This window comes from Passer montanus, unplaced genomic scaffold (genome assembly GCF_014805655.1).
Source record: "Passer montanus isolate IOZ18808 unplaced genomic scaffold, ASM1480565v1 scaffold80, whole genome shotgun sequence".
Classification (NCBI taxonomy): Eukaryota; Metazoa; Chordata; class Aves; order Passeriformes; family Passeridae; genus Passer; species Passer montanus.
The window spans coordinates 590,365-617,803 of record NW_024373257.1 but is presented as its reverse complement, the minus strand read 5'-3'; the positions used below and the strand labels follow the sequence as shown (position 1 = coordinate 617,803).

The 27,439-nt window shown below is 40.9% G+C and overlaps 2 protein-coding genes across 12 annotated transcripts in view; one reads left to right on the top strand and one right to left on the bottom strand.

The window, feature by feature from the left end:
- The window catches only part of LOC120513356 (ABI family member 3 binding protein), a 139,883-nt gene extending 137,557 nt beyond the window's left edge, over nt 1–2,326 (top strand). For all 5 annotated transcript variants that reach the window (XM_039732700.1, XM_039732699.1, XM_039732698.1 and 2 more), the window contains one exon: nt 22–2,326. In XM_039732700.1, the coding sequence (XP_039588634.1) occupies nt 22–137 (116 nt within the window). In that variant the 3' untranslated portion in view covers nt 138–2,326. The remainder of the gene's footprint in view (nt 1–21) is intronic.
- On the bottom strand, nt 2,187–27,439 carry TFG (trafficking from ER to golgi regulator). Of its 7 annotated transcripts, none has more exons than XM_039732701.1 (9): nt 27,294–27,439; nt 24,449–24,552; nt 22,579–22,787; nt 14,435–14,518; nt 13,410–13,556; nt 11,779–11,946; nt 9,396–9,536; nt 5,412–5,501; nt 2,187–2,965 (listed from the first exon to the last, which is right to left on the bottom strand). In XM_039732701.1, exons 3-9 carry the CDS (start codon nt 22,760–22,762, stop codon nt 2,604–2,606), a joined length of 1,176 nt encoding a protein of 391 aa, XP_039588635.1. In that variant the 5' UTR covers nt 22,763–22,787; nt 24,449–24,552; nt 27,294–27,439; the 3' UTR covers nt 2,187–2,603. The 7 variants fall into 7 exon arrangements, with proteins under 7 accessions (XP_039588635.1, XP_039588638.1, XP_039588637.1 ...); XM_039732704.1 differs by having other exon boundaries at nt 2,187–2,962; XM_039732703.1 differs by having other exon boundaries at nt 24,449–24,528; nt 27,294–27,368.

Sequence of the window (27,439 nt, the reverse complement as noted above, 5' to 3'; positions counted from 1 at the left end):
AAACTCTTTTCTCTGTTCCAGGGTTTTTCAGGGCAGTTCGTCAGGAACCTGTCAAATTTGGGAAGATAGGCGGGGAGACTCAGATAAACTACGTGCGCTGGTACGAGTGCGGCACATCGATTCCTGGCAAGTGGTAGGTGCCACGGGAAGAGGGAGCAGAGGCCCAGCTGCCCCGCGCAGGCTGCAGGAAGGCAACGCTTACACCGGTCTAATGCCAATACTGCATTCATTGTGTAATAGTGTAGGCTGCTTACTGTAGTTATCCAGTGTTACAAATTTGTTTTTAGAATTTAAAAAAACAAAACACAGGCTAGGGACGTGTTGTAGGATAATGCATAGGGAAGCTGGCTCCCTATTCTTGAGGTATGGTTTATATGGTATTTTAAAAGATACAGTGTGTATATTATTTATCACGATGTTGTAATAAATGTTTAAGGCACAAATATGCCAGAGTTGGTCATGGAATGCAGTGTGTGTTAGTTTTAAATATTCACTGGTCCTGTAATGCAAGTGCCATAAGCTACCCATCCTATCTGTTACCATCTGTAACATCTCTCAGTCATAAATTATAGAAAAGATCCTATAATTTTTAATATCCTGCAGCCAGTAAACTTGAAGCACTTTCTCCTTACACGTACAAACAGTTTATGCTCCTGCCAAAATGCCAAGGTAGGTTGCTGTATGTGCAGCTTTAAATGATCAAGTTCAGTGGAGTTTTCTTCCATGTTTGTTTTCAAAGCCATGTTCAGCCTGTCACTATGGAGTCAGAGCCTGGCAGTGGCTGGTAGGGAGGGTTGGTGTTCTCTAATTGAAGTGGACAGGTACATATGTACATGGAATGAAGAAAACAAAGCTGGCCTCCACAGCTGGAGTTTTTCAGGAAAATGTAGTTTTGAGCCTGACACTTACTGGTTCAAAAGCCAAATGTATGTACCGTGCAAGGGGACTTGGAAAGACAAATGAAAGAGGAAAAAGAATGAACTAGTTATAACAGCATGATCAGGTTTATTTTATTTAAAAAGAAAAATTCTGGTTTAAAACAGTTTTCATTGGGGACAAAGGGGAAATACTGATAACTGAACTTTAAAACTGCTTTATAGTTATTTTGATTAAAACCTCTCCCAAAGCTACTTGTTGTACTGCTTGAACATTTATGAACTAAATAAAGAGATGTAGGTTTTTTTTAAAGGTGTTATTCATTACCTTACTAATGTATTGAAGAAATATGAACAGGAACTACCAGATCTATATAGTAGTCATTTATAGAAAATACCTTATAAAGTACATTGCAGGTACACTGTACTCCTAATAAAATATTTTTTAATCAAGTGGTTTTTTCAAGTGTTTTACATGGAAACAAGACTTAGTTTCTGCAGTAAATGCTGTTATTCAGAACAAACTGCTTGCTGGAACCAAGGCCCTGTTAAATGGTCTGATGAACATGGGATGTGTTAGGTCCAAGACCAGAAATGGGAGGTACAGCCCTAGCTTACTGAGTAGCTGTGGGCATAGCACTATTTAAGGATGCTGAAGGTAGGAATATTTTCACTCAACTTCCTAGTTTGTCTTTAGGAGAGCTCAAGCAGCTTGCTCCAGCTCATTTTCTTTTATTCCCTGCTTAGTTTTACATATTCCTAGACTCTGCAAAATGGAAAATATTAACTGGCAGAATGTTTTGCCCTCTGCTGTAATGTGGTCTATTGACTTCATTACAGCTCTTGATCTGCTTTTTCTTGGCTCAAAATTGAGTCATTAGGATTGAGTCATTCCCAAGTTTTTCTGGGTGGCAAAGAACCTGTGGAAAGTTGGGAGTTTTTTTAAGAGCTCTTTTTAAATTACCCAGTTGGTTTAAATTTTCAAGTAATAAATGAATTCTCTCCCACAACTTGTTAAAGCAAAATTGATAAGAGGCTTTAAGATTTTATGGACTGGTTTCTAACAATTTGGTAAAAGAGACACTTGATAATTAATGACAGCAGACAGCACAAAACCACTCCCTGCTGTGAAAGCCATCTGCAGTCCCAGCACCTCTCCATTTACACACCCAGAAATCTGCCTCTCCCCCCACAGATCCCAGCACTGCTGCTCTTCACCATGAAGTCTTTGCACCCAGCATGCACACTGGTCTTAGCACAGCTGTCTTGTTCAGTGTTACCTAACTTCTAAAATCAAGATCAGGCACTGAATAGATTCAGGGCTTTTATTAGTTTTTCCATGTGAACATTACAATTTATAATACATCATATCTAGTTTGACCTCCAGAATGAATCTAATTTAGTACATCATGGTATTAGTAAAAACAAGCCTGATAAGTGGGCTAAACTTCCAACTAGTATCTTCATATCCTTCAGACAAGGCAAGCTAGAATGTCAATCACTTTACAGACATTTAAGTAGTGTTTTCCAAAAACCACCCAGCCCCAAATTAAACTAGGAAGCGAATACAATTTAAAGCAGGAAAGATTTGGTAATTTCCCTCCCCCCAGCAGAATTTAATTAACAGCTATAGTTTTGCCTCATTACAGTTTTGGAATCTCAATTAAAAATTCTGGAGTCTGTCGGGATGGAATCGCACGTGTCAGCAGCTGTCTTTGGGGCACCTCCTTAGCGGTAGCCGGGCCCGGGCTGGGTGTAACCCTGCGGCCCGAAAGGGGGACGGCTGCGGGCGTAGGGGTTGGGCCCGCTGGGCGGGGGGTTCATGGTGCTGCCGGGCAGCGGGGTGAAGCCGGGCCGCGGCTGGAAGGTGCCCGGGGCCGCCTGGGAACCGCTGTAGGCGGCGGGCTGGGAGGCCTGCGTGGTGTAGGGCTGCGGGGGGAAGCTGCCCGCCGAGTACTGCGGCGGCTGCTGCGCCGGCGGCTGCTGCGCCTGCCCCGGGAAGGCGGCGGCCGGGGCCGGGGCACCCGCCTGGCTGTAGGCCGGGAACTGCTGGGCTTGCTGCGACGGCGGCTGCTGCTGGCTGTAGCCTGCTGGAAAGGCAGAGAGCAAGGCGGGGTGAGAGACACTAAGGAGCCCTGGGTGCCTGCAGAAAGACCTTTCGTTCCTAATGTTCACAGTGACAAATGCAAAACGATGCAGGAAGCACAGAAAAGGCAAACCAAGCGTGAGCTGCGAGTTTTCCTGCCTTTCACATAAGCGCACGGCCGGGGTTTTGGTGCACACCGCGGCAGCACAGCACACTGACAACAGTTACCATAAAACAGTTTTCCTGTGACTGACAAGAAATAAAGAAAAAAAAAAAGGCAGGTAGTCTTTTCCTTTATATCACGCAAAAAAACAAAAGCCTTCATTGGCAAATGAGGCAAAATTCAATCCTTTTCCCAAATAAAACCTCCAAATTAAACTGTCTTGACAATACTCTCAGGATTTTATATTAAAAAATCATTGGTGAAATCATAGGTGTTTTCAGTTCTTTAGCGTTAAATACGAAAAGGTTATGTATTACAGAACACTTCAGCACAAAACTTCCATTTACACATGTTCCAAATTTGATTTTCCTGTATAACACTAGCTTCCAAAGGGAATATTTCTTCTTAGAAATTTTAAAATGGAACAAAGTCCTTTCATGAAGAAATAGCTACTTTTATCCATTGTGAAACACACCTGCAGCTACTTGCAATGAAACCTCTCCAGTGACTGGAATCCTGTCAGCATTAAACACCAGACACACAAATTATTAAAAGTGCACAGCCCTAAATGGAAAGAGTAAGGGTAAGAATGCACTGCAGTAAACTCACCTTGAAACTGAGATCAAAATTTACTCATGAGGCAAACCTCTGAAGGGTCCATTTTTACACTCATGTATAAATAGCCACTGTTGCCTAGTAGATCTACAAGAGTGGGAAGGTATCTTGCTCTTGGGGAGACATGGGTTTGAAAGGAGACAATACTCATGAGAACTAAAGCAACACAAACAAAAAGATCCTATGACTCAACATCTCCAAAGGCTGCTGTCAAGAGGTCCTCAAAGCAAACTCTGTTTCTGAAGATTAATTGTGAACCAAGTTATAACAAACAGAGGTGCCCAGTAAGTTTCTGGTGGCATTTCATTCATACTTGACAATGATGTTGGAAAGCAAACTTCACATTGCACTACAGTTTTCACAGAAACATCAGTAAAATAATGGATTAGACCATGGCAGGATATGTCTAGAAAGCAGATTGGAAGTCCTTTGTTTCCCCACTCAGTTTTTAAGCCTAGAGTGGCAGACAGACCCTTCTACTACTTCTACTGGCTTGCTACTTCTGAAATTATACCTCAATACATCTGTCTCTGTATTCTAATTACAAATGTGTGGGAGAGAAATCTGCAGAGAACAAGATACCATTAGACACTCAAACTAACGAGCTCTCACACAGTGCACAGGAACAAGGTCTGAGGCACAAAACGTTTAGTCCAAGTATTCTAGGGTTCTTATCCAAGCTAAGCATGGAATTTCTTCGTGAGCTCTGCAAATCTTCTCATCTACATAAAAAGTGATGCACTCCCACTGTGCACCCAGAAAAGGTCACACTGGCTTTGAGTCACTTAATGGGAGTCTTTTGTTTAGTTTAAGGAGGATTTTTTGAAACAAGAAATAAATGCTTAGTATCATTTTCTAAAATTATTAAGCAAAATGCAATTTGTTGCAATTGAATTTTTACAGGTTCATCCCTAAACCTCATCTGGATTATCATTCCTAGCATATACTATGCATTCCTAGATATCAGCTGCTCCTAAAGGAACTGAAAGCTCTGATGTCAGGTTTATTTTGGGTATACACCAAAGCCAGCTTTTCATATTTCACTGCACATAAACCTCTAGTACACTAAAATATTCTACTGCTGAAAGTCTATTGGCACCTTACTTAAGATATCAGCAAAATCAAAAACTAAAAAAGAAAAACTATCACTTAAAAGTTTCTCTGGGTTTTTACAGTATGTCTGTTAGCCAAGGATTTACTGAATGACAACTACAGTGTTTGCAACAGTAAATTTTGGACACAGAGATAATTCTAGACGCAAGAAATAGGGGCCATCTTTAGACACCTTTGATATTTAAGGAAGCTAAATTGGGATGTTTAGTCACTTACTTGCTAGAATCCTATGACTTCAGAATATAATCCTGAAGGCTGCTCACCCTTCAGGTGATTCATTTGGCCTGCCTTTTTAACACGGCATTCTGCTGATTAGTGACGAGCTCTGCCTTTGCTCATAATCAAGTTGGACTGAACTTTGACTACAAATTAACAACATAAAAGGCTACAGCACTCCCTTCCTGGCTGTTTCTGAATTGTGCCAGTTCCCATAAGGAACACAGGCATCTGGGCAGCTCAGCATCTTGACCTGCCCCACAGGGTCAGGAACTGAAGCTTGAGAGGGTCGGGCACTGCAGGAGAGGTCCTGCAGCTGAGCTGCTGTTGCAGAGCTGCTTACCTGGGTACTGCACGCCGTACTGCTGCTGGGGCTGAGCCTGCGGCTGCTGAGCAGGGTAACCAGGCTGCTGGTACTGCTGATACATCTGACCTAGGGATTAAAAATGCAGTTCGATGAAGCCCAGTACCCTGGTGCATTACAGTGAACGATACCCTGACAGTTCAACATCACAGAAACAAACCCAGTGACACCAAAGTACAGATTTTAGTTTCTGAAAGACGCTGTTCTGACTAAATGAAGTTTATCTAGAGTTATGTGAGGCTTACTATTGCACATCTATGCACCTTAGTTAGCACTGCTCTGGTGGGTAACAGACCAGGAATCTTTAAACATCTTCATAACTGCTCAAGAACTTACACTGTAAATTAAAGTACTTCTAAAGTTAAACATGTCCTTAGATTGTCTGTTTAGATTAGCTTTTTAAGAGCATTTCTGCAACCAAGTACTGTAAGCAAGCGGAACATTATTTATCCTGACCACAATTTCCAGATAAGACATCAGTCTCCTAGCACTGCTAAGTTTTCTTAAGAGACCCAGCAGTATACACCCAAAGCAAAAATAAAACCATATATTCTTAAGCTTGGCAGTCCAAGCCAATGCTTATTTTTCCTACATTCACTGTTTTCAATTTCTTGGCCAGAATAGGCAGAATATTTGTTTACACAACCTATGGGTCCTGTTGAGGCTTTATGCTTCTGCTGTTTTTCAATCTAGAAAGTCACAGTCAAAGAACAAAATCAATTATCTGCCAAAACTAAAGCTCAGCTGAACTGAAGCAGACATGGAAACTTTACTATTATGAAGTGTTACTGTACTATTATTCATTCTGCAAAGATCAGCAGACTGTATAAATAGACTGTAAACTCTATGTTCGGAGCTGCACAGAGACAAAATCAACTCAACTCTGCTCCAAGTTCTTCCAGACAGATCCCTGTCCACACTGCTTTAAAGTAACTCCTTATTTCTTCTTTTATCTGTATTACTTGCATCTGAAAGTAACAGTATTTTATATTCACAATAAGGTGTTTAGAATACTTCATACTGATGCAGTCACTGAAAATATTATTTGGTGTGCAATTATTGTGGGATGATGAGAGTGCAAAACACAAGGCTTGAAGAGAACTTAAGCCTGTTAGCTTGATAATTAAGAATTAGAAACTCAGAAAGTTCTCTTTCTGAAGCTCATTTGACATGGGGAAGTTCTGGGAGAATAACCAGCAGGCTGCCTATCTTGGGATAGTTCCCTACAGGCTAACAGAGAGACCACAGTGGCCCCTGCTGGAAATCCCAGGTAAAGGGATAGCAAAGAAACAGCACAGAGTTTTACTAAAGGTTTCTGAGAAGGCTTGCTGTCTTCTCCAGGGCCGAGGTGTTATTGAGGAACAGAGAGGTGTTCCAATGCCATTTAAGAAAACATTCTTAATTTATAGCCATGAATACAGGCAGGGATACTCTGAGTCCTCAGACACAGACTCTTTTCCCTCCCTGCATTTTTATTCTGAAAACTAGATGAGCTACAGCATTGATGTCTGGTTTTGTACTTAGCAGTGCTTATTGCAGTGAAAGGTCTGCCAGTATTTACCATTGTTTCTATGCACTGAAAAAAGACTTTTAGTTTGATTCAGAATACAGACCATTTACATATATCCACACAACAGTCTTTACCCTAGAAAATCATGAAGTGCTTATGGGACTGAGATTTCACATGTATTTCAGCAAAGACTAAAAAAGCATCCACATCTGTATATAATTGCTTCTTGTGTGTGCTCAGGACTGAATTTAGTGATAGAAAAGCAGAGGCCACAAGACACAGCACTGTACCACAACATCTTTGCTGGACTGATTTAATTCAAATTAGTGAATGCTGAAAACTTCTCAAGGGTGGCAGCCCTTCAGTAGTACCAGCACTTGATATTCACAGGTAACAACCTAATAACCAATCATAATCATCATGGCATTTACTGGGAGACAAAGCCATTAATAAGCCCTGATACACCAGAATGACTGATACATGATTGGCATCACCAGTTTACTCATATCTTCAAAATACTGAGAAAGCATGTGGGGGAAGCAGAGCTTGGGGAGTTTTGGGTTTTTTATGAAGTGAGCTAATAATTTCCAGTTTCAAAACTAGTTTCTAACCAAACCTGCTGTTCACCAGCAGTACCATTTATGTGAGCCCATCCTGTTAAAAACCTAACAATCAAAACCTATCCAAAGTTCTGGCTGGGTTATGGCTCTGTGGGGACAGCACAAGCCCCCTAATTACCACTGGACTGAGGTCCTATCAAACCTCAGTGAAGTACAGAAAACTCCATGTTCCAAAGAAAAGTCTTGGAACACTTTGGAATAAAATTGATTGCACTTACATTACCCAGCTTTGGGGAGAGACTGCTGTTTACCACATACATACCATGCACAGCATAAGCAATGTATTTCTAATTTCTAATGAACAAGGACTAAAGTTACTTCTGATCTCTTCCCAAAGACTGAACCACAGAGTGAAGAAAATATAATCAATACTTAAAAGATTGCAGTAGCAATAATAAAACTACAGATCAAACCCTTTATAATTGGTACTGTTGCACTATACTTTCCTTGACCACAGTTTAGAAAAATCACTACATCTACTCTGATACATGAGCCTAGATAACATCTTCTCCCAAGGTAAGATGAGTTTTAATGAAACAAATACTTTTCCCCTTCCCTAGTGTTAGCTGCCATAGAGGATTCCAAGCTAGTGTTGCTAGTGCTTTTAAGTGCTTCACTTCTCTGTTTCAGTTCCAGTTTAACAGCAACACTTAAAACTTCTTACCTTACTGTATTAAACTAAAGTAAAAAAATTAAACTCATAAAATGCAAGTTCAGTAGCTGAGAATATGTTTTCTGAACATTAAGTTTTCTGGCTGCCAACAGAAGAACCTGGAGCCCTTTTTTGCAAAAGTAAATTTTATACATAAACACCAAACTGCTCTATCTTTAAGCTACAAATTTGTCTCTTACTATGTTATAACACTTGACTAATAAGCAAGAAAAGGCTGAAAGCAGAAAAAGACATGTTTCTTAAGCTCCACTTCAACCAGCAGTATTCATACCTCTTTAAATATATACAAGTACCAGCTGTTCAAATGCTGTGCTTGATCAAAATATTACTTTTTCCCTTCAGGCAAGACAATCCAAATGACTATAGATACTATGATCACTATCTCACACTTGTCTGAGCATCAGTAAAGCAAGCATCAGGGGGCTCTCACTTGTGCCTACACCAGCACAGAAACAATTTTATATTATTCTTCATATGGAGGAAGAAGTAACAAAGCAGGTTATTTCACAGACAGTTTAATCCAGAAATTGAAGGTCTGAAGGCTCAACGCACTTACAAAATAGCACCAGAAGAAAGGATGCCCAAATATAGGAAACCTCAGAATATGTAAATTTTGAGAAGTTAAATAAAATTTTTAAGGGCATAGTGCAAACAAATCTGAATACCAGAGTTAAGGTCCTAACTGTAAAAGATAGCCAGCTGAGCTCTCGGGAGTTATAAGGAACCACCATGCATTTAAGATGGTTACAGGGTTTCACTTGACTAGCACAGAGCCACACACAAAAAGGAAGCAATGAAATACTAGCTCCAATCTGTTAGAAATGGTGAGTAAACAACTGTTTTAATACATAGAAGACAAGTCCACAAACTGATAGTTGAGTGAAAGCTTGACACAACACACAGTGTATGACACGAGCACAGATGCAAGCACAGAACAGTAGCCTGAAAATTCTCTCGTGTTACAGCCCTCTCCTTTCAAACAGAGCCACTGCTCCACCTGCTGATTCTGTACGGACCAGCGCGGGCAGCAAGGACAAAAGCTGTTCTGCCTAGGGGCACACATCCATTTGCAGTCTGGTATCCACTTTGGGTCTGCTGATTCAAGGCACAATCAGACAACATCCTTCACATCCTGGACAGCAGAAAAGCACCCTGCTTACCTTCCACCTGCCCCGTCTGTGGCTGTGTGCTGGGGTAGGGTGGCTGCTGTGCCTGAACCCCAGGGGGATGAGCTGCAGAGGAGGAGGAAGCGATGCTGTCCGGCGTTCCTGATCGCTCCTCGGCAGGGGCACTGGGTGGTCCTAGAGGAGCAAAACCAAAATACAGTATATGAAATGAACACCGAGTTGGAATTAAAAAATTCTAATACAAGATCCCTCCCTTGCAATGTTTTTTATAATTTTTTCCACTTCAGATTTACATGTGTGTCATACTTAAGCTAAAATTAAGTGTATATTTGCACACCTAAACTTTCATTTGAAAATACTGGGTGGGAGCAGGCAGAGGGGGCAGAATTTTCCATCTATCTCTAGGTCACTCAGATTTCATTCTTCTGAGGAACCTGATTCATTTGAGAGATAAAACCCTTCATGACAGCATGTTTTTTCAACAGCTTCAAGTGTTAACCTTGCACGTACATACACTGAGGAGCTGCCATGTTTGGACACAACATGTACTTACCTATTTTTTCTTATCTGGAGGAAAGGTAAAAGGTTGCATGGAACTATCCAAATGGATTAGCGTCTTACTGTGAAACACATGGACCAGGCCACAAATAGCACGTGAACAGAAAACCTCCAAAGAGGTGTTAAAATCACACTCCAAGACAGGATATGGCAGGCTTTAGTCTAAAAGCAATTGTCTGCTCTGCTAATTCTGAAAATATTCCAGCTGACCCCCAAAGACACCATGGAAACTGGGAATTCAGATTTTCTCTACATTAGTAAGAAGTTCTGAAACACACATGTGAATATAATACACTACAATTTAATGCAAAATGTTAGAAACAAGGGAGCTTAAACCTGGATCTTTGCAACTGTATGAATGCTAAGAGACACTACTTTCAAATACACACTTTAAGTTAAGCACAAGTGCTAGAACTGCTGCCAGTACATCTGCAATTTTAAGATAGTTATATTTACACAATATAAATATGCATCCAACAAGTCCCTCATTGTGTTTTCATGCTAACCTTATTAGGGGAAAGTTAACTACATCTGCCTACCTCTTGACTCGCATTTATATACGTAACTGCAGGATGACAGCTTTAGAAATGGGATTTCTTATACCCTGTTTAAATGTCCTCTGTGGAGTTCTTTGCACATTCAAAGAACGGTCAAGCAATTTCACACTCTCAGAAGAATTATGGAGACACAAATATTGAAATATCACTGATCAAAACCACTCATTCAAAAATTTACTCACATTTTCTGCCAGTTGTGCCTCACTTGCTACTGCTTACTTGTTCAGATAGCCCACTGCAAGTTTTTAAGTACCATCTGGTTTGTGAAAGAACCATGCTGTGACAATACCCAAAATGTGGCATGGAGGAGGAGATCACACAATAGGCCTGGTCCACAGACCTGTACTTCACACTGAAGTCAACCACTGTCTGTGGGTACAACTTTAGATACTGTACAGTCACAATCACACAGTGCAGATCTATTACTTTTACTCCAGACTTCTGCCATGGCAGGCATACTGGAGGAACGACCTCAAGTTCCTCCTGGTTTGCTCATCTGTATCATTACTTCACACATCATATAAACTCACTTGCTCTGGAGATGGGATTACACAGCAAAACCTGTTAGCTAACAGCAGTTTCATTCTCATGTTTCAATGAACCATTAAACCTTGCCAGGCCCACACAGGTTCTGTGCAAAATCACTTCCCTAAGTTCTGCATCACACTCCTTATCACGTTCTACATTGCTTTTCTAGCTTCGGTTATCCTGTCTCAAGTTGACAGCATTCAGTTTAGCATAGTCAGTTTTCATATGCTTAGCATTCTATTACTAGGGCCAGCAGTCCTACAGCTCCTCAAAAATAAACATAATTCAGAGCAGTATGTTATTCCTTTCTGTTAACTGTGAAAATGTTGATTCTATTTACTTCTAAAATGAAAGAGAGAAAAGCTGGGATCATACAACACATTCTGAATGACCCAAACTGCAGAAGCACAAGCCAAGAACATGAACTGCAAGATCAAACCTTAAAGCAGAGAGCAGTGAGTTCTACTACCACTGGCAGATAACAATTAAGTTAGTCAACACAATAGCTTTAAGTAATTCAAATTTTAAAAAAATGAAGCTGTTTTGTACTCCACCCTAAACACAATCAACAGCAGAATTTCAATATTTTGTATACAAACATTAGCACACAGACACAACACCTTAACATAGCAAGTTTTAGAATTCTGAAAAGACACAGTGAACACAGAACACAGCTTAATACATCCAACAAACAAATGCTTTGTTACAAATCAAAACTGGAGCAATTGATTATGAACAGGTTTAGCTTTCCTTTTCACCAGCCACATCCTTACCTGACACCTGATCATCTGTCAAGCCAAAGGCTGACATGACATTCTTGCTGATTTCATCCTGGTTCTTTAGCGGATCGAATGCAGACATGCTCGCTGCTATAACTTGAGTGGATGGCTTAACATTAGCGTCAGCAGCAGCAGGCTTTTCGTCCCTACCATCTACAGCATCTACAAAGCAAAACGCCCGGTTACCAGCTCTCCAGAACTGAAACACCAGCACACACATACACATCGCACTGCAGCAATCGCAACATCGCACAGCTGGGGCGCCTCACAGATTCAACTGTTGAAATGTGCGTGTTAGGATAGCAGTGAAGAATCACTGATGTATCTGAACCCGGGATGGATCACAAAGCTTAGGTTTCTTTCACAGTTGCTTAAAGATACACTAACACTGTGGACTATCAATATCATGTATCACCAGTTCTGAAATGCAAAGTTACAAAGCTCCTGTTTCAAACAAATTATTGGCCACAAAGAATCCAAAATTAGGAAAACATACAGCATAGTTCCAACTTATTATGGTGTTTTATCATCTACAGTTTCTGGTTTGTACTCTACCCTTCTCCACTAATCTTTCCTAAACTGACAGGTGAAGTTGAGATCTTTGCAACTATACAAGTAGCTGAATTGCTCAAAAAAGCCTTACCTAACAGTGATACATTTTCTGTTAAAAGTAAACAACTACAGATAGATACAGACTGGCTAGTTTTGTTTACATTCTTAGACCACCACTCTAACCTCTTTCCAAATAGTTTGTAACCAGCATCCATGGTATTCCACTGAAATTACTAATTGCACGTATTATAGGAACAGGGCTGGGATTTTTTTAAGCAACAAAAGCAGTAAATTTCAAAGTGCAAATACAAAAGTAACATTTCCTAAAAGGCAGCCTGATGTTCTCAGTTCACCTCTTTACTCAGAGCACTGTACTTCATGACTTTGTGTCATTATTTTCTGTGTCCAGCTTACCTAAACTCTGTAGTTAAACACACAGAGATACAATATTTGCAGTACAACTGCCCTAAGCTAGGTGATAAATACCTCAAAACTGTGAGAATAAGACTTTCTTTCCCATTTTGCCCTCCCCCAAAAATCCTTTCCCACCCCTACCTGCACCCTTGTGCTGCTTACCCTGAGACAGCTCTGATGCTGGTCTGAGCGCAAAATGTGTGGATTCAATTTCCTAACCTGGCAAAAAAAGTGGATATAATTTTTGCTGAATTCACTTCTTACTGTTTTAGTGAATCAAACTTGCTTAGCAACACAAGATAAGCACCAGAGCTAGCCCAAAGTAAGCAGAGGGACTACTCAACTGCGAGCAAGAACTCTTCAGCAACAACAAGGTATTAATTTGGCTAAAAAGCCCTCTCAAGACATTGCTGGAGTTCATGGGTGTTAGTTACAGTGTTTTCATACATTGCAACAAAACCTCAGACTCTGAAGTTTCAATTCCTAAGTTAGTTCAGGGCTTTACACCAGATACATCAAACAAAAATTCTGCCTCTGAAATAACTAAAGCATTAAAAATTAAGTTCTGAGCCATCAAGCGACAATTAAAAATGATCCATCTTTCACTTTGTTAAACAGCACACCACTCTGCAAATCAAACTCTTTGCCATGCTGCCTACCACTCTCGGGCAGATTGGTGGAAAGTCCTGGTTCCGCTGGCGGCTCTAAACAGTCCAATAAACGATTGACTTTATTGCGAAGTTCTATCAGCTCTCGGCGCAGGTACTTCACCTGGTTAGATTCTAGGGGTCTTGGTTGTCCATTCACTGCAAAACAGCAATTAGATAAACTTAAGACTGTAGTAACATCCAGCTTAAGATGACCAAAAAAATTCCAACTTTTACTTGCTTGTAGTATCAGCATCCTTTGCCGAGTTTAAAGTGACAAAATTTAGTCCACACAGACTGAACTCATTCTAGAGCTTACTGTTCCTTTCATATAATCTCAGTTCAGCAAAAGCTAAAAAATATCAAAGTCCACAGTGAGTGTCTGCATTGTTTACTCATTTCCCTGAATATACCCTGAATGATGCAGTGGTTCTGGAAAGTGTCCCTTTAGAACTAACACAGTCCACACAACCCTGCTGCAATTCATAAGGAAGGTCAGTGTCCAAGTTAAAGGCTTAGAACTGCACATTAAGTTACCTATGCTAGTTTGAAAATAAAGAACTTTTACACAAAGGCTAAAGGATAAACATTAAGATCTATTCAACTCCAAGCAACTAACACTAGTTTGGAGCAGTGTACCACTGCAAGATAAGTGTCAGCTTCAAATTCTCAGGCACCTGTGAAGAAAACCCCACAAATGCTAGAGCAGAAGAGAGCATGGAAAAGAGCACTAAGGAAGAAAGCACCACTGATCACACGCATATCCAACATGCCAAATACTTAAATGCTTTTTACACGTTGAGCAAGTGTGAAAAAGCAGTAGTTTCCATTTCCATTAAGTTTGGAAGTCTCATTAAAAACGTCAAGAGAAAACAGCTATTATGTATTAACTCAGCAGTACCAACTTACTGATTGCATTTTCTTCACCTTCTGAGGTGACAATTTAAAGTATTCTGTACCTCTCAGTGAAGTCCACTGCCTGACTTTTAATAAATATTATTTAAAAGAAATAGAAAAATATAGCCTTCTGTACTTACCAAACAATGTCAGCTTAAGTATCCTACTGCATTGAATTGCAAAGGAGAGATCTGAGCTATCAAAAATTGTTATAAGATCTCCATCTGAAAAGAACAAGAAAAAGTTACATTAAAATCACAGCCTATGACTAGGACAGAAGTGTTCCTCCATTACTCAAAAATAACCTTCCTATTTGATTTTGAATTCATTAGAAAAAAATGTTTATTATTTTAGTGCAAGAATCGGTGTGCAGAGAAATTGTGCACAGAAGGTAAGACAGAAACATGCATGGCTCCAAAAGGGAGTCTTCTGACATTAGCCCTTTGATGTTTCGTATAGTCCATCTTTCTTTTATGTTTACATACAGGATGAAATATTAGAGCTAAGAGTTCATAAAGTCCAACACCAGGAAAAATGATGCTACCAGTTAAAAGTGAAATGGCTATGCCAAGCAGCTCCAGAACCATACTGTTAATGAACAGACAAGAGTCAAAACAATGGCACAAGCTAAACCCAATTAATTTTTTTTAAATCAAAATAAAATTTCAAATGTCTAGAACACTTCCTCAGGTATTTATTCAGAACATGAGTTGCAAAACTATTATCATTGCCTTGCTGAAAAACAAAGTTTGTGTGTAAAAGTGAATAGTAAAGCTCTCTCAGCTTTAACACACAAGTAAGTATGAAGACACAAAGCCGCCAAAATAGTTAGAAGAAAACTTCTCTCAAACAGGAATTTTACACAAAGTCACAACTCTTAGGCATGGATTTCTTCCATGTCACATGTCAGAGGATCCTAATGAATTTACACATTGCCATCTGTCCCAGGAACTATATTAGAACTGGATGGGATCATTTACTCTTAAGCTACAAAGGGCTATGCATGAAGTACTGATCACTGATCACTTTTAATCGTATTAATCCTCAAAAGTGATACCAAGTTCCCATTAAGTCTGGTCTCTCATGATATTTGAGTCAAGGAAAGCTATGTTGACATCTTTGCTTACTCAACAAAACCACAACTAAAACAAAACTATTGTCTTTGGCAGGACAGATTTCCTGGTGTTTAACATGTTCAACAGGTTATTCACAGCTTAAATCAGCCCAAGCTAAGCAGTGCAAAGGAAAGAATGAGAGCACATTATCAGGAAAACGTGCACTGGCACAAGGAATAGCAGGAACACTTCCTGCCTGAGCAGTTTCATAACTGAGGTGAAACACTATCCAGTGAAGTTTCACCTCGAAAAGCAACAGTGTTTAGATAAATGCCACACGGCTTGGAACAAAGCCATGTCCAGGCTGCCCAGACTCCTCCACAAAACACTGTAGCAACAAGGCTCTGTGGACAGACACAGGAACATGTTTTACATTACAGATTACTGTCTAAAAATTCTGTATATATAAATTCCTTACACATTGGTGACAAGGGCAAACTGCATCTAAGTTACGGTTAAAATTTTCAAATAAATTAATCCTTCAGTATGAATAGTAATAAACCACATGATATCAAGTAGAAAACAGCTCAGAATTTTAAGAACTACTTATTCTAATTTTGTCATCCCTGACTACAAGTCACACCTCTGCAAAGCAAGGTTTTCTTAAGTACTATTAATAACACCTCACAGTGCCTGTCAGTCTTCAAAGAAGGTGCTTTCAACAAAATGAAGTTACAAACACTAATAAAGTGATGCCATATAAAATAATTTTCAAGTTTTCCTGAAAGAAATAGTGTTGCCTCCCAAGATTTTTTATGTCCTTTCACTTTCAGAATCTTAAAAGACATCTGTTGATAGCAGTATCAGCCATGGATTCTCTGAGTAGAGACTGGAAAGTCTCCAGAAGCAAGGGCTCCAAACCCCACCAGGCAGCCTGCTCCAGTGACACATTGCCCTCCTGGCCAAAACTCATGTTCAACCTCCCAAACTGCAATTTCTGACTGCTGCCATCTGGTGCTACTGCAAATTGCTCACATTCAGTGGTCACACTGCACTCAATGGTCACACTGCAACTCCCTCTCCACTGGTTCTGCCCTTAGCCCCCTCTGTAGCACACTGAATAAGCCCAGCTCCCTGCAATGCTCCCTGAAGGCCACCTGCACAAAGCCCCTCCCAGTCCTCACCACACCCTGTTAGACCCCTCTGCAGCTTTTCCAAGTTCTTTTTGTCCTGGATAGCACACATTAAAAGTGAGCACAGACATGCAGCCTCCCTGGTGCCACCTCGCCAGTGCCAGGAAGAGGAGGCTCAGTGTCCCTGTTTGCCATTATGATCAATAATGGGACTTGGACAATCAGACCTTACCAAAGTTAAACAGATCTTTTCTTTTTGCTTTGGCGGTAAAGAGGGGTGTGATGAGGTGTGTGCTCGCTCCAACTCAACACTTTCTCCAGCTTTTCAGTAACCTTTCCTAAACACTGATACTAAAATCCACCGGTGTCTTAACACAAAGCCCTTCTATTCCTTATTATCATGGTAACACAATAAATTATAATTACTTCTCTTAGTAATTAACAACATTGGCAAACCATCCTTTGACGCTCCTCTGTCATACCAGTGAACAGTCAGATTCACTGCCTGAACAAAGATGCACGTTCTAAACAGTCTATCCTGCACAGTGAAATGAAAATGCACATCAAGACACATGGCTTACATGGATTAATGCCACCTTGTGCTCCCTCCAACTCAACACTTTCTCCAGCTTTTCAGTAACCTTTCCTAAACACTGATACTAAAATCCACCGGTGTCTTAACACAAAGCCCTTCTATTCCTTATTATCATGGTAACACAATAAATTATAATTACTTCTCTTAGTAATTAACAACATTGGCAAACCATCCTTTGACGCTCCTCTGTCATACCAGTGAACAGTCAGATTCACTGCCTGAACAAAGATGCACGTTCTAAACAGTCTATCCTGCACAGTGAAATGAAAATGCACATCAATACACATTGCTTAATGCCACCCAAAAGAACTGGGATCATTCCATCCTAATTCTCCCTCACCTATTTTAACCTTTAGGTTGAAGGCATTAAGAATAATGAACAAATTTTCTGTTGTAAATTGTTAGCAGAAAAAAAAAGGCTGAGAAGTACCAAGTACAGAATCTTGTTAGATGCATAAAGTCAGTTCCATGATTCCTAATGACAGCTATCAAATTATTACTGAAGTAGAGTATAAGCTAGGGTTCATAAGGTATATGTCAAGCCTGACAATTTAAGTATATTAGATATAGCAAAAAAAACTCTTCATCTTAAGGAATGCCAATGAAGCTTAATTCCTGTTACCATGACATGGATAGAATTACACAATGTTAATTATTTTCTGTTGAAAAATAAGACATACTTTCCTTTATTTTCCTTTCTAATCTTGTTATTTTAGGAATAGATCTTTCTCGTTTTCACAACGGACACTGCTTTCCCTCTCTACAATTTCCCATGTACCACATTCTCTGCTATGCCAATTATAACTTTTTTCTTTCTATAAACTAGTGACTCCCTTAAACTAACCACTGGGCTGCAAGCTATTTCAGCATTAATGCTGCATCACCATGATGTATTCCAACCTTCATGGCATTAGAAATCTGACTCATTCCTTCGCCCTGCCAGCTGTTTCCTCATCTGCTAAGCTTTATTATCTATTACACTTATCCACGCTTTTATTTCTCATTTAGTCCATTCTTGAAAAAACAAAAACCACAAAATCCTACATAATTAAAAAACCACACTACATCAAAATGTAGTTTTCCTTCACTCTAGTAAATTTACCAAAGGCTGAGAGATTACTGACTAGCACAGCAGCTTGAATACATGCAGCATGAGTAACAATCTTCTATTACAAGGTAATGAACAAGAGCAAAATGGCCAGTCTCACATTACACCCTGTTTTTAAATTCAAGCATAACTTAAAAAAAAGTAAAGTTCCTGTTATTGGCTCTATAGAGCCTTTTAGCATGTGTAACTCAGTGACATGGTGTGTTTAAGATGCAATTTTACCCTTTGATTCGTACAAATTCACTGCTGACAGTCCTCATTAGTTTGTTTGGGGTTGAGGTTTTTTAGCTGACATTGGGTTTTGTGTGTGCAAAAACTTTAAATAGCACATGAAAATTGTTCCACATCTAGCAGAGCAATTTCCTTAGCTCAGGAGTTTGAAAGCTTGAATATAAAACTTGACTTCACAAAGCAGCGTTCAACCTGAGGCTTCTTCTCTCTGGTAATTAATAAAAGCACTACATAACCTAAATGTATTGCAGGAATATGGAGGGGTAGATGAAACATTCTTTGAACACTGAAAGACTGTGCATAAGAATTCCGAGAAGACACAGATGGAGGCTATGGAAGTAGTGGACATCCTTAGACCAGTTTAAGTTATCTCCTCATAACAGATCCAGACAAGCATTCCTGCAGGTCTGCAGGGATAAGTAACAAAACAGAAATAACTAAAATGTATGTATTCCAATGCATCTAATGACTGAAATAGATTTAAAGAAGAATCTAAGCTTAGTTGAAATGAAGTTAAGGATATAACAGCTCTCACATGACAAGCAAACTTGTCAACCTTTTCCTTGATCACTTGCAACTAATTCTGATAGCAAGAACATTTATTTGTTTACAGCAGTGCTGATCAGCTAGCATAACACACACTGAATAGTGGAATAGCAGTACATTGTGTGTGGTGGGTTAACCCTGGCTGGATGCCAGGTACCCACCAAAGCCACTCCATCACTCCCCTCCACAAGTGGCCAGGACAGAGAACAAAGGACAAGATAGGAGATAAGAAAAGGGAGAGATCACAAATCAATTACCCTCATGGGCAAAACAGATTCAGCTTGGCGAGATGAACTGAATTTATTACCAGTCAAAATCAGAGCAGGATAATTCACCTTTCAACCCCTCCTTCCTTCCCAGCTCTATCTCTTCTTCCCCTAGTGGTGCAGAGGCACAAGGAGTGAAGGTTATGGTTTCTGCCACTGCTCAGGCAGAGGAGTTCTTCTTCTGCTCCAGCCTGGGGTCCCTCCCATGGGAGAGTCCTCCACAAACTTCCCCAGTGTGAGTGCATCCTCTTGGCACCAGTTCTCCAGGAACTGCTCCAGCGTGGGTCACTCTTCTGTTGGGTGCAGTCCTTCAAGAACAACCTGCTCCAGCACGGGGCCCCACACCACCAAAGCCACTCCATCACTCCCCTCCACAAGTGGCCAGGACAGAGAACAAAGGACAAGATATGAGATAAGAAAAGGGAGGGATCACAAATCAATTACCCTCATGGGCAAAACAGATTCAGCTTGGCGAGATGAACTGAATTTATTACCAGTCAAAATCAGAGCAGGATAATTCACCTTTCAACCCCTCCTTCCTTCCCAGCTCTATCTCTTCTTCCCCTAGTGGTGCAGAGGCACAAGGAGTGAAGGTTATGGTTTCTGCCACTGCTCAGGCAGAGGAGTTCTTCTTCTGCTCCAGCCTGGGGTCCCTCCCATGGGAGAGTCCTCCACAAACTTCCCCAGTGTGAGTGCATCCTCTTGGCACCAGTTCTCCAGGAACTGCTCCAGCGTGGGTCACTCTTCTGTTGGGTGCAGTCCTTCCAGAATAACCTGCTCCAGCACGGGGCCCCCACAGGGTCACAAGTCCTACCAGGAAACCTGCTTGAGCATGGGCTCCTCTCCCCATGAGTTCCCCAGGAACCTGTTTCAGCACAAGCCTCCCACGGGGTCACAGCCTCTTCTCAGGCATCCAGCTGCTCTGGTGTAAGGTTCCTCCACAGGCTGCACTTCCATGGACCTCCATGAGCACATTCTGCCTCACTATGGTCAGCACCATGGGCTGCAGTGGAATCTCTGCTCGGCTGCCTGGAGCACTTCCTGCCCCTCCTTCTCTGACCTTGGTGCCTGCAGAGCTATTCCTCTCACTTATCCTTGCTCCTCTCTTCTCTGGCCAAAACTACATCTGTGCCATAACTTTTTTTTTCCCCTTTTAAATGTTACCACAGAGGCATTACCACATATATCTGACTGATTCAGTCTTGGCCAGCTAAGGCCAAGCATGTCTGTCCTGGAACTGCCTGGCTTTGGCCTCCCCTGGAGCCCCCCCACTACCAAAACCTGGCCATGCAAAACAAATACAATTCTGAGACAAAGAAAACTATAAGTGAAAGCAGGAAGTCTCTAGACTGTAAAAGACAACAAAGAATTAAACTCTAATTACTGTCTCCAAATGCAATTCTGCGACAAAGAAAACTGTAAGTGAAAGCAGGAAGTCTCTAGACTGTAAAAGACAACCAAAGAATGAAAGTGCAATTACTGTCTGCATCATACATCATTATCTTATTTTGAATAAAACAGAGTAGTGTACACCAAAACCCCCAAATGGCCATACTTAAAGCACAGATAAGAATGCAAAAAAAACCCAAAGTAACTGACTTGATTTAATCTAAGGAAAAAGCATTCCATCTCCTTTCACCTTTCTCATTTCAGAAAGAAAAAAAAATGTGGTACAAAACCACCACAAATCCACTGAGCTCCCTCTCAACAGAGATCAAGACCCAAAATATTGGTCAAGACCCAAGACGTACACTACTTACAAATTTGATAAGCAACATCTCAAAAACTTCATGAACCTCAAAAAAAAATGCCTCAGGGTTATTCAAAGTGAAATTTTGCTGCTTAGATATATGAACAAAAGTTGACATTTTAGGTAGCACTAAAGTTTCCTAGGGCCATAAAGAGAAATGAACCTGAATGCTTCAGTAACATGGCACTTTTTACTGTGCAACAGCATAACCATCAGTCTTTAAGAGACTTTGGATTTTATCACTTCATTCCAAGTTTCATTTTATGAACACTATTCCTCTGTCCCAAATCAAGTAACTCATCATACATCATTATCTTATTTTGAATAAAACAGAGTAGTGTACACCAAAACCCCCAAATGGCCATACTTAAAGCACAGATAAGAATGCAAAAAAAAACCAAAGTAACTGACTTGATTTAATCTAAGGAAAAAGCATTCCATCTCCTTTCACCTTTCTCATTTCAGAAAGAAAAAAAAATGTGGTACAAAACCACCACAAATCCACTGAGCTCCCTCTCAACAGAGATCAAGACCCAAAATATTGGTCAAGCCCCAAGACGTACACTACTTACAAATTTGATAAGCAACATCTCAAAAACTTCATGAACCTCAAAAAAAACAAGCCTCAGGGTTATTCAAAGTGAAATTTTACTGCTTAGACATATGAACAAAAGTTGACATTTTAGGTAGCACTGAAGTTTCCTAGGGCCATAAAGGGAAACGAACCTGAATGCTTCAGTAACATGGCACTTTTTACTGTGCAACAGCATAACCATCAGTCTTTAAGAGACTTTGGATTTTATCACTTCATTCCAAGTTTCATTTTATGAACACTATTCCTCTGTCCCAAATCAAGTAACTTATCCATGCTCCATTGACATTCCAATCACAACTTTCTGTCTCTATGCATCTCAAATAGGGCTCTCCTCATTCGCTCCTCAGTCTGTGGAAGTCCTTAAGGTTATGTTTGTTTCAACATTAATGATCAATATTTTCTTTGGAACAACCAGTGTGCAACAGATCAAAGGGTTCCAGAGAGGAAAGATAATTTTAACTTGAAATTATGTATTGAAAGTTATCTTTCTAATCTTTATAGATGGAGAAAACAATCAAGAACTACTATCACATAGATTAAGTTTTCAGTCTTATAAGAACTTGTGTTAGGCCATACATGTTTATTCTCTTTACACCTTCAAAACCACTGAAAACACACCAAAAAAAGATTAAATGAATGAACACAAGAGAAACCTGCAATCGACTTCTTGCAACAGCAAAAAGTTCACTTTCAGAGAGAAAAATTGAGGAAATATTTCATGAAAGAAATGGAGGAAATGCTATTAAGAGAGCATAACAGGAGATAACAAAATACAGCTTCTATTGTCTGATCAAAAAGATTTCACAAGAAATCACTTGCATTTGCCCATGAGATTGGACAATTCTAAAAGGTGAATGTCAAAGTTTCTATCTATTGGTATCCATATCAGAGCAACAGTAGCGACTGGACAATTCTAAAAGGTGAATGTCAAAGTTTCTATCTATTGGTATCCATATCAGAGCAACAGTAGCCAATTAAACCTCAAAAGTAGTAATTAAACCTTACCTTCATCTTTATATTTTATTGTGACTTCATCATTGCTCAGAAGTTTTCCTCTAAAAACTCTTTGCATCATTAGCACCAACTCATCATAGGTGATATCTTCATTATGAATAGGGATTCTCCTGATATCTTCCCCAAGCTGAGCTTTGATGATCAGCTTCCCACTTAAGTCCAGCTGCCCATTCATGGTGGATTCCTTATCACCTGCACACCTGTTAGCAGGAAAACATTAAGAACATTTCAGAAAACTGAACTGTTAGTTATTTTAATCTATCTGATGACAGTTCTGAAGCTTTACATTATCACCTAATTTGATTACTTTTACATGCCCCCTCCATTACAAAAAAGAATAAATGACTTTTTTTTTCATTTAAGAAAAGACTGCCAGAACAAATATCTCAAAGATTTCAGGCTCTAAGGTAGCTTTACTAAGGGGATCAAGCTGAATCATGTATTATTTTCTGAACAGTAAATGCAGAGGTAAACATTGGTTTTATCACATGGATGATCAGAACTCACTGAGAGATCCTCTCCAGAAAAGAAGATGCACAATTTTTTAATTTTTGAAAACTTTGATTGGGATATTTTAACCAAGATTTTAGACTTTTAAAAGCAGCTCAACAGACCACACATTAGCTATTCATTGGGCTCAACACATGGTCAGAACAGTCTGTTACTCTCAGTGTTTTAAGAGGTGCTCCAACTGAGTAGAAAGTGCAATAAAGTCATCTTGTGTCCTAGCAGCACACAGCATATACCTCTGTTATATCTTTTAACATTTTAGTAAAGAAAATTTAAAAATTACCACTTTGTATATAAGCATCTCTCATTTAAAAACACAAAGGCTTTACATTTAAAAATCTGAGATTACAGTGAAGTTACTCAAAAAATGAGTAAGCGGAGGGAAAAAACACAAAAAGAGATCCAGGTAGTTAGTCAAATGTCCCCTCCTATTTTCACTGTTTTGGACAGGGCCAAAACAACAGATCTGGAATGAGGAGCAACTAAAGCAGGAGTTATCTTAACATTTGAAATACAATTACTGGAGATCTTAAAACATAAGCAGCCCATATCCAACTCAAGATTTCTGAAGCCATATGCTGGCAAGAACATTGTTCATTCTTTTGCACAAGAAGAACTCTCAGAGATATGCAGCTATTTTTCTTTTATCTTTAAGGATGTTATAAAACAGTGCCTTATGAGAAAAATGAATTTTTGAATCTATTTTTGAAATATTGCACTGAAAATTCTCTCCTATCAGAAACAAGACACTCAGCTAAAGCCTTGAGTACATTCTTTGATGCAACTCTATATATTTAACTCTACTGTTTCAGTGACAATATTTTGCCTTAAAAAGATAGGAGTATAATGCTATCTTTAGACTGCAATTAAATTTCTGGGCATGTTGGTAATTAACTTAATACAAAGCAAAGACTTCAGGCAAAGCCCTTTGTTTAGCCCAAAAAGATACAAGCAATTATTGAACAAAACTCACTCTCCTCATCACACGTAAGACTGGGCAGGTGGATACAGTCTAACTGCAGGGAAAGGGATCAGCAATTAACACAGCCACCTTGCTGCTGAGGCACTGTGATCAAACTGTGAGGTTTATAGTATTGTTAATGCTCACTAATGCATTATTCAGGTCTTGCAACATAGGAATCTTGACTGCAGGCACATCAACCCAACCTAATTAACTTTAAATTAGATTTAAAAGCATAGGGTTTTGCACAAGTTGGTTGGTTGTTGGGATTTTTTCTAATTTAAGCATTAAAAAATAAAACAGTATCGACCCACAGGCTTCCTTTAATCTCCTTCCCAAAACAGTAAATGGTAACATTACCCAAAAATGGTAACATACAGTTACCATTACCTTGTCTGTTCAGTGATGCTGGATTACTGGACAGTTTTCCCACCTCACTTCAGGACAGAGTTAGGATAAGCCGCCATGCACTGTCAATGCCAGGGAACAGTAAGCTGCATCAGAAAGTAAACATTTACAGTCACACTTCCCTAGAATGACACAACTCACATCTTTCACTTTAGAACATCTTAGTGAACATACCCAATATAAAAAGCCCTTGCTTTATCCATAATGTAGCAATCAGATTTGCATAAAATTTGCATTCATCTAAAAGAGATCTCAAACAACATTTCAAATTTTGTAATAGAAGGGTTTTTTTATATTTTCTAATGGCATGTAGTAATTCCTAACAGTAATGTATTCCTTTGCAGGACTAAGATCAGGAGATGATTTAGCATACAGAACAGTCCAATAGGGAACACCCCTGGCTCCACCCTTTTGACCCCATGGGTGTACACTCCTGGCAATTCCTCTCTTTCACAGGCACAGCCAATTTCAAAAATCCATAATCTGATTTTTAGATTATTCACTGCTAACCAGGGGAAAAAAAAAAGTAGGTTTCCCTTCATTCACATAAAGCTGGGCCTCCCAGCTCTCCTCTTTCAACTCTAAACATTTACAGTCACACTTCCCTAGAATGACACAACTCACATCTTTCACTTTAGAACATCTTAGTGAACATACCCAATATAAAAAGCCCTTGCTTTATCCATAATGTAGCAATCAGATTTGCATAAAATTTGCATTCATCTAAAAGAGATCTCAAACAACATTTCAAATTTTGTAATAGAAGGGTTTTTTTATATTTTCTAATGGCATGTAGTAATTCCTAACAGTAATGTATTCCTTTGCAGGACTAAGATCAGGAGATGATTTAGCATACAGAACAGTCCAATAGGGAACACCCCTGGCTCCACCCTTTTGACCCCATGGGTGTACACTCCTGGCAATTCCTCTCTTTCACAGGCACAGCCAATTTCAAAAATCCATAATCTGATTTTTAGATTATTCACTGCTAACCAGGGGAAAAAAAAAAGTAGGTTTCCCTTCATTCACATAAAGCTGGGCCTCCCAGCTCAAGTGGAAGTAAACTGGAACATACAGGATGAAGGCAGAGAATAAGCAAACCCCAGAAAAGACACAAAGCCACTCTCTGGTCCTCAAAGGCTGGCAGCTCATCCTGGGTACGAAATGCTCCCCTTTAAAAAGGGTTGTGCCTGCTCCTGACAGTGAGACTGCTGTGACACACTAAGCAGGGGAACAGGAAGAGACTACTCCTCTGATGCCTCACTCACATTTTATGAAATAAGCAAGGCATGAAGATAGCACCCCTTTCACCCCAGACCTGCTACAGCTCCAGGTGAGCTTATTGCACTGGACAAATACAGATAATGCTTCCAAAAGTGGCAGAAACAAAAACCTCATTTAAGTACTCCCCTCACATTGTTTAAGCGTTAGATCTGGGCACTGGTTTTGCTTCTTCAGCGTTACAATGTATGCTACTCAGAAACTGTTAACAGTGAGAACTGAACCTCACCTCTAAGTCCTAAACATACACACATTTTGGTGGACACAGCTGAACTCCTGTGGCCTTTCAAGAGATTGAATGTACTGTTCACTTCTTCGTGCAAGGAAAGGAGCTACTGTAATCCTTATTTACCCACAGAAACCTGCTGTCCATCACTGACTACGAAAAGGTAGCAGGAGAATAAATGCACTTCTTTTGGTCTAGCTGTTCTCCATTCTGCTCGAAGGTGTCCAGATTTAAAGACACTAAACGCTGCCGCTGTAGCTGCTTGCAACTGTTACAGAAAACTATGTGAAATACTCAAATTGCTGAATTACACAGCACTAAAGCTTTTTCCCTCACTGTGACACAGCTGAATGGATGACTCCATTAAGAGAGTTCTACACACATCCAGAATGCACATTAATGAGCTTTTTAACAAAATCAGTGTCTACATTCCCGGGGTGGGGAGGAACCAACCAAAAAACATTTATGTCTCCATCTTTCAGACTACAGACCGCTTTCCATAAGAAACACACTGAAATCTTTCTAACCTTCCTGGTGCACCACTTGCGTTTCGCAGGTACAGACTTTTCCTCCCCTCCCGGCTCACTTTTCATTCACATCATGCACTAATCGAGGTGGTGCATGTGGACAGGGATTGCCCAATCTAGGCCAGCCACTTCAGGATCCCATCTAAAGCCAGCATCCCATGACCACGTTGCATTTCACTACCCCTTCTGCGCAGCAGCAGAGAAAAACAGCCCTGCCCAAGCAAGGGAAGGACAGACACTCCTGCTTCAATTTTTTTCTGTCAAAACAGGGTTAAGGGTTAGAGTGAAACACGAGCAAGCAGGAGTGCCTCCCAAACGGCACCCGAGAGAGAGCCATGAGTTTTCCCAAGGCAGGTGGGGGGGGTGACGCGAGGGAGCAGAAGGGAGAAGAGCTCTTTTCGCTTTTCTCCAGCTCCCGTACGGCAGGCCCGGCCCAAAGGGGAACAGAAATCACAGCCTGGCAGAGAGGAGCCGGCAGCTCTTGCGGCTCCCCGAGGAAAGGGGCTGGGTGGCCCAGGAAACACCCGGCCGTGCAGCGGCAGGACCCCGGGATCCCCCGCTCCCGGGGCCCAGAGGCCGCGGCCGCTCTCCGCCTCCCTCAGCCGCGCCCGGGGGCACGCGAGGGGTCTCCCGGCCCCGCCGCCAGGGGCCGCGGCGCCGCTGGCACCGGGGAACGACGGGGCCGGGAGGAGGGGGCGGTCGGCCCGTCCCAAGCCCAAAGCTGCCCCTCTCTCCCCTCCTTCCCGCCGCTCCCACGCGCGGCTGCTCCCGGCGGCAGCCCCGGCTCTCTTACTGTGGCTCCTCCGCCGTCCCGCCGGTGCGGCCCCCCCGTCCGGCCCCGCACGGCCGCCGCCGCCCGTACGTGGCAGGGCAGAGAGAAGGGGCCGGGGCCAGGCCGGGCCTGCGCGAGCCGCGCGCGTGCGCGCTGCGCGTGCCGGG

Coding starts and splice junctions, on each gene's coding strand:
- TFG (XM_039732701.1), bottom strand. CDS start 22,762: ATGAATGGGCAGCTGGACTTAAGTGGGAAGCTGATCATCAAAGCTCAG. Junction 14,519..22,578: donor AATAAAATATAAAGATGAAG/GTAAGGTTTAAT, acceptor TGTTCTTTTCAG/ATGGAGATCTTATAACAATT. Junction 13,557..14,434: donor ACTTAAGCTGACATTGTTTG/GTAAGTACAGAA, acceptor GCTGTTTTGCAG/TGAATGGACAACCAAGACCC.